The 7,943-nt window shown below is 31.2% G+C and overlaps 1 protein-coding gene across 1 annotated transcript; it reads right to left on the bottom strand.

Moving 5' to 3' along the window:
* On the bottom strand, positions 10–3,153 carry LOC109349425 (myb family transcription factor EFM-like). Its single transcript, XM_019590223.1, has 5 exons — positions 2,614–3,153; positions 2,200–2,432; positions 1,587–2,001; positions 1,001–1,077; positions 10–678 (listed from the first exon to the last, which is right to left on the bottom strand). The coding sequence occupies exons 1-5, from the start codon at positions 2,819–2,821 to the stop codon at positions 412–414; spliced, it is 1,200 nt and encodes a 399-aa protein (XP_019445768.1). The 5' UTR covers positions 2,822–3,153; the 3' UTR covers positions 10–411.

Genomic DNA, 7,943 nt, shown 5'->3' with positions numbered 1-7,943 from the left:
TGTAGAATAAAGTTTAAAGGCGCTATTTTGTTTGACACATTGCAATCAGAACAAGAAAACTGAAGTTAGGTCCACACCTAACCACGCATACACCAATCTAAACTTTGGACTAATTATGTCTCCTTGGGCATAACAAAGTTCTCTCGACAAAAAGAAATGAAAGAATTTTATGATATAGAAGGAAAAAATGTGACCTGCTTCTTAACGTGGAGCAAAAAAAGGATTTCAATTTGGAGTCTCAAATAAGAAAACTCAAGTAGTATTGTAAGGAATGCTAAAACCTCCAAAAAAATCCCAATAGCCTCTCCCAGTTGATCCTCATTTTATGTATCATGTGTTTATTCTTAAGTAGTTGTAAGACTCCTGCCATGTATACTTTTTATCTGCAAAATTCATGGTGGAGGGTATTATCTATACACCAACTTTTCCAGTGTTGTTGTGAATGTGTATCTTCCAGCTATGACTCTCGGATTTTGCATCTTCATCATCTTCCAGGCTATCCGTCCCTCCCCGGGACCCTGTAGCTAACTGAAGGGGACTTTGAGGCGAACCAGACACTGAACTGCTACCCTTTGAAGAGTCATTGTACTGATCTTGGGACATCCACAAACCTCCCAGAACTACAACGGGCTGCTTAGTATTTGAAGAAGGAACTCTCCGTGTATGAAGTCGGTATTTCTGCAATAATAACAAGCTATATATTAGGAAAGTATCCAGAAAACATCAGAGAGAAAGACACATGTATAAAATATATATAGATATAGAAAGAGTTCTGCTATAGCCTCTTAATGCATCCTATGAAACATATTACACATGTAACTAATTATACAAGATGTACTAAGGGACCAACACTCACGCTTGCCCCTCCCATGCATTAAGCGCCGACTCAAACTTCATTATGCAAGCAAATCAGCATTGATTATTCTAAATGACTCTTAACAAAACAACTAAACTAAGCAGGCAGTAAAAGAGGAAAAAAGAATGAATACCAAGAACTCACTTGTAAATGGCTCTTGACTTCGTCATTTGTTAGGCCATCAACCTGCATGAGTTCTCTAATTTGCTTTGGTGTTGCCACTGCAATTGATAGAATCCATATATTTTAATTAGATAAATGAACCAAACAAGATGTCATATTTATTATTATTATGAACTGCGAAATCTGTGTGTGCAAAGATGAGTAAATCACTTGGACAAATAGGCCTACAGATTAACAGATCATATCATATGATATGCAGTACACACAACATTCCTATATGTCTCTTCACTGATCTAACTTTAAGGAGCCCACAACCCTTCTCACAAACACCACTTCATTTCATATCAACACAATTCCAGCATCAAATCCCTGAACTTTTGTAAGACCAGCATGCACTTTTAGCACATCAAGCAACATTCACTAATCTATAATTTCCAAATTGATCAGAGTTGAGTAGATAATGAAACCTCATATTATAAGTAATATAGTCATACGATTCTAGATTTCTAGTTCAAGTAAATTATAGATCACAACTACAAGTGCAAGTAGTAGTTACTAGTTACTACTATTCATCTCAATATTGATAAAAAACTAAACAAATTCTAACCTTGAGAACCTCCAAGCTTCTGCAAGGCATTGACAAATCGACGGTGCAACTCCGGCGACCAGCATCTCCTCTGCTTTCTAGAAGCTAGCTGCTGCTGCTGCTGAAGCGATCCGGTGCGTAAACTCGGCTGAACCATAGGAGGAGAGGAGGAAAGTGCCCTATTGGAATTGGTTCTGGATCCACTTGAACTACATCCCTCCCTCAAAATTTTCACTACAGGAGGAGGAGGGGTCAAAAGGGAAAGTTTATTCATAGCAGTGTCTTCCTTCTCTTCTTTGGTTGGTGGCAGTACCATTGTTGTCACAGGAATAGAAGTGTATGAGGAGAAAGGTAAAAACCCTCTTCCTCCTCCATTTCTACTACTACTTGGTTGGAAAGGGTCCTCAACCATATATTGCCTTTCATCTTCATTTTTCTGTCATCATCATCAAATAAGAAAAAAGAACACTCTTTAAAATCACTGATAGCTTATATTGGAACATGTTAGACTGAAATGGAGCTTTTATTTTCCTTTTTTGGGTTAATTAAGATGGATCCGTTATTCATAGCATTAGGATCCCATAAGTAAATAAATAAAAAGTTAAATACTCATACTTTTTTTAGTTTAGTCTACCTTGTTGTCTAATTTATGATGTTTTTGGTCATAAACATTATTAGTAGTAGTTGTTGTAGTGTTCCAAAGCTGAACAGAACTCATCCAATTCTTCTTATCTCTACATTCCTTGTCCTTGTTATTATTTTCCTCCTCCTCATCACACTCTTTCTTCAAGGGAATAAACTCTTCCAGCACTGGCTGAAATTTATGACTCAAGCATTTTTCTGATTCTTCCTTCAAAATTGAAATTGCTGCCAAACGCAAATACCAACAAAAACATTAGCAGTTTACAAAAAATTTAAATCAGGCCATTAAATTCAAAGCTCAAAAGTTAAAAACTTTGCATCTTAAACCAAAACCCATTTAATGAAATCATGAGAACTGAAACTCATTAATTTAGAAACCGAAAAAAAGGAATGAAAAGTAACGAACCATCGTTTAATAGGTGCATGGAAAGAGGTAGCTCGCGTTTGAAAGCATCGATCTTTTTGAATTCATCTTCCAAACGGGCAATGAAATCGTTGAGAAGAGAGAGTTTGTTGGATGATGAATTAGGGAGAGTGGAGAGAAAATCAGTGATAGTTTTAGGAACAAAAGTGGGTCTTAAATCTAAGCTTAGTTCTGCAGGAACCGAACCCATATTATTGGATTGAATTAGATCAGATTAGATCCTTTCTATATTTGTTTCCCCTTACGTTTGATGAAAAAATGATGTTAATGATGTTGTTGTTGGAGAAGAAAATGGGAAGATGGGAAAAGAAGGGAAGAAAATAGAAGTGAGGAGGAAGATGCAATGGGAATGGGAAATTTAATATAAAGGGGATTGAAGAGGAGAAGGTGAATGAGGGAATCAATGGAATAGAATAAAAAAATGGAAAAATGAGAAAGTAGGTTGGGTGGGGGAATAGATTTTAATTGGAATTGGAAGGGAAAATTGAGAAGGCGAAGATTCTGGTAAATGAGAGAGAGGAGAGAAATAGAACAGGAATCGAGCGAGGTTTATTTTTAAAAAGTCACTTTCGGGTCCTCGCGTATTTAATCCAACAATTCCATTTCACACTTTCACTTTTTCCTCAATCCCATTACCCACTCCTCTTCTTTCACCATTTTTAATATGAGTATTTAACATTATTTATCATTCATTTGAATTATATTTTTTGAAAGGTCAATAATTGATTGAAAATAAATGTTGGATAATGTAATGATTGTATAAATAACTCTTACACTATCTGTCTGTATCTTAATGTGATGTTATTAAATTTGGTAAAGGTTTAATATATAGAGAAATAGAGTGCAAGAGTTTTTAAACTGTTAGATATATTATATCTATTATCTATCAACCATATTTTAATCATTATTTATTATTCACTGTTAAACAAAAAAATAATACACATAAATAATATATGCAGGAATTGTATAATTTTATTACAACAATGTGTATGGATATTAAACTTATAAATGTATGGATTTTTAATTGAAACTTATATATCATGTAATATTACATGTATGTTTGAGATATCTTTTGTAAAATTTAATTTTGTTGAGTAGTGTTTTGCAAATTGAGTTCGAGTAAATGTAAGATTGATAAACTGAACTTATCTTTTGAAAAGTTATAGTTATACACACGACAAATAATGATGTTGAGATTTTTTTATCTCATGGTGCTTATTATTTAAGTTCAGCCCCGTTAATCAGTATAAATATTGCATTTTTGCAATAATTTAACTAACCATATAATTTTTGAAAAGCGTAAAATGAATATTATGAATATGTTTCAGTGAATTGATTAAGGTATGAAAAACTTTATTTATGGTGCAAACTAACTAGTTAACAAATTAATAAACACATGTTGAAAAATCATTCAACATGTGTTAAATGTATAAAATATGTAAATGTGTCAATTACAAGAATTGTTCAACCAATGTTTCACTTGATTTTTTAATCAGATAATTGATTAATTATTGTGTTAATTGATTAACACTTACTCAGTTAATCGATTAACTGTTATTGTTGTTGTCTTGTTTCCGTGGTGACTTTGTTCTCCAATAGCCCCTAAAGTTGGAGGTTAAATGTGAATGACTCCAGCTTGATAATTTAATTTGATAATAATGCGATGAATCGGAATCTCAATTATGATGTGATTGAATTTTCTCAACCACTTGATTATTTTCTGGTTAGAACTCTTGATCATATTCCTATGGTTTTTCCATAGTTTTCACTTTCTAGGCGTGAATTTTATACATTTTATTGACAACATTTTAATCTTCCATTTACAGATAGGGTCTTGAAAACGGTTTAGAACGATCTTCAAAGCATGATCACAATCTTGCATGACACTAATCTATAGTTTTGGAATATATTCAACAACACTTTTACAAGTGTATAAGAATTGAAGCAAAAACTTCAAGAGATTCACCCACACAAAACTACTCTTCTTTCACGTCTTTTGGATGTACTTGAAGCCCAAAGATTTTCTTCATGTTTGATTGGAGTATCTGGTGAAGAATTTATGCAAAGCAACAAATAATTACTTGTACCAAATGTCATCCTCATTTCTAACTTGTTGTTGTTGAAGTGGAGGGATGGGTCTTGATGCCATTTCGAAGAATTTCTTTCTCTCTCGACTTACTCTCTGGTTCTCACAGTGATACCAAGAAAAATAATAATTAATTGGAGAAAATGCGCAACGATGATCAAAGTCTTTAAGATGAAAGCTCTAATACCATATTGCAAAAATATTATGAAAGCGTAAAAATGAATATTATGAATATTTCTCATTGAATTGATTAATGCATGAAAAGTTTTATGTGTGATGTAAACTAACTATCTAACTAACTAGCTAACAAATTAATAAACACATGTTGAAAAACAATTCAACATGTGTTAAATATGTAAAATGTGTAAAATATGTAAAATGTGAAAAATGTGTCAATTACAAGAATTGTTTAACCGATGTTTTACTTGATTTTTTAATCAATTAATCGATTAACTATTATTGTTGTTGTCTTGTTTTCATGATGACTTTGTTTTCTAATATTTTATGCTTGGAGGTTTTTTTTAAAGTTATATATAGCATATATTTTTTTCATTTTTATTAAATTGAAATTCAATATCAATTTGTGATCATCAATGTGAAGTTGTAGCATTCAAAATCATTTTATCACGCAAACCAAAATAAGTTGACAAAAAGAGGGGGGGGTGGACCCAGAGTAAGGTTATGGAAATGAAGTACATCTGTTATCCCATATTTAGTGTCACGGTGTCACTTTATGTATCATATATTTATGATTGATCAAAAAAATATTTAATAATTAAATTTTAATTTAAACATATTTTTTCTAACCAATTATATACCTGTGAGATATGAAGTGACACAAAATATGAGAAGTATGAAATGGAAGTCAGCATTAATAACAATTTGCAATGGTTGGGTTCATAAGCGTTATTGAGAAGCCTCCTACACTTAGAATCTTTTTGTCATCATATTATAAGAAGAGTAAAAAGTACTCAGAAATAAAATTGTACATTCCAATATGAGAAAAAACTTGTATATTAATTATATATGAGTTATATATATTATTAACATATCATCTATTATTTATTATTATTAATTATTATTGTCTATTTAAAAAAGTAGTATAAATAAATAATATATTAAATGTATATAAATCATTATACCGACAATGTATAGATATTATATTTTTCTAATATAAAATTTGAAGATTGAATATACATTGACATCAATTGATATCAATTTTGCACTACTAAAGGATTTATTATTCTTGACCTTAAATATGCTAATAATAGGAGTGATTAACATATATAAGTTAATGGTGTTAAACTTTTTCTTTCTTTTGAACAAATTAAACTTTATCTCCGCTTAAGGACGGTATTAATCCTACCCAAACATTGTTATTAAATTTATCACGAAAATTATTACATTTTATGTAATGGATATCATGTGCAGAAACTTGATAAGAGCCATTTGTCAAGTTTAGTTAAATTTTAAAAAATGCAACACGCCGAAAACAATATTTTATATATGATTGTAGTACAGCGTAAGAAGCAAGAAAGCATAGGGTGCGGTCAAATAATGATAAGTTATTTTAATACGATATTCCTAAACTGCTTTGTATTTGATAAGCCAAGAATCACTCGCTTTTTGAACCAGTAAGGCCACCGTGGAACACATGGTCATGAAGATTCCAACGCCTTTATCAATGTATTCTATGTTTTCCATCTCTCTCAGTATTGTTTATATATTGATTAATCTTGTGAGTGATTGCCTAGACTTTAATTAATTTTTTTTAAATATTAAGTACGGCTTAGTTATTTTAAATCATTTTATAAAATTAAATAGAATTGTATAAAATATTTTTTATTTATAAAATTAAACAGTACCTTCCTTATCCGTGTATAAAAGAGAAAACTTAGTTATTTCATTTGTGTGTCTGTCCGTCCATTTACAATTAATATTCAATACATGCTGAATGTATAAATAGGGTAAGAAGTAAGAACTTAAAAAAATGTGTTAAAAGTATTTTTAAGTTGTAACTGATACTTTCTGGAAGTATTTTTGAATTCCTCTGACAGTGTGATCGATGCCTCTTATTGGGGGCGTTAGAATTTGTTTTCTATGGGTAAATAAGTTTTCCCCCTAGCTTTTCTGGCACATAATGGCCGATAAATTAATTAAATGCACTTCATCCCATCAAATTAAATATCATTATAGAAACTTTGCTAGTATAGGTAGAACTCGCAACTTTGATGTTTTGAACCATTAAACTGTATTTACTATTTAGTAGTGTAAACTGTAAACCTTACTTCATAAGGAATCAATATGTACACTTTGGTGGTAAATTCAAAGATTTAAGTAAAAGTTTGAAAAGTCAAGAAGAAACAAGAGAACATATTTTTATTATTTTATCTGGCAAACTAATCAATAATTAAATGTATTTTCATGAATTACTCAATCACAATTCGTAGTAAGTAATTTTATCATTTTTTTATGGCTAGCCACAACAAATAACAATCATATTAGAAGTCTCTTTGTTCATCCATGCTAAATCTTTATTATCCTTCTCCCTCATCACCCATCAGGAAAAAAGAGAGTGTAATATATGCACTATCAATATAATCATTTATACATAGTTATTATAATATCTACAATTCATTTGAATTACTTTTTAAAAGTCAATATTAACTTAAAAAAACATGATCCCTCAAGCACTTAAATGAGGGAAGGCCTTATCTTGTGACTAGTTGGTGGTCAAAATTGACCCTCTGGCCAGAATATTATTAACAATCTGCACGTGAATATTTTGATCAATTTAATTTGGGTGGACTCTACCAAATGTCCTTCCGCATGTTGGTTTTGCTATTTGATTGCATCACACGCCTAAGACTAAGAGATATGAATATAGGTCGGTTGAAACATTACTTTAAATTGTTATTGCTAATTTGATGCCAAGCATTGTCCTTTCTTATATAATTTCCATCCAATTCAATCATGTCCTTATGAATCTGTATTTACATCAGAATCTCATTGCAGATTTAGAAAAGTATTTCAGATGTTGCTACAAATGTCAATGAATATAGACCAAGCTAATGGAGTCATCCAAAGTGCATTAAGAGGAATAATTTTGCTAGAAGTTTGGTATCCATCGATTCTCTAGGCTATGTAAGGAATGAACTTTACTAGCAATCTTCCAAACAGCTACCACTTTTACTATATTGTCCTTCTATAATGTGTTGTAACTATT

The sequence above is a fragment of the Lupinus angustifolius genome, chromosome LG06 (assembly GCF_001865875.1).
Source record: "Lupinus angustifolius cultivar Tanjil chromosome LG06, LupAngTanjil_v1.0, whole genome shotgun sequence".
In the NCBI taxonomy this organism is placed as follows: domain Eukaryota; kingdom Viridiplantae; phylum Streptophyta; class Magnoliopsida; order Fabales; family Fabaceae; genus Lupinus; species Lupinus angustifolius.
Note: the sequence above shows the minus strand (reverse complement) of the source record. Positions and strands in the feature narration are given on the sequence as shown.

What these genes read in the sequence shown, in the direction of transcription:
- LOC109349425 (XM_019590223.1), bottom strand. Translation starts at nt 2,821, where the DNA reads ATGGGTTCGGTTCCTGCAGAACTAAGCTTAGATTTAAGACCCACTTTT. An exon ending in CATGCACCTATTAAACGATG is followed by an intron (nt 2,433 to 2,613) that starts GTTCGTTACTTT and finishes TGCGTTTGGCAG; the next exon opens with CAATTTCAATTTTGAAGGAA. An exon ending in GAAGCTTGGAGGTTCTCAAG is followed by an intron (nt 1,078 to 1,586) that starts GTTAGAATTTGT and finishes TATCAATTGCAG; the next exon opens with TGGCAACACCAAAGCAAATT.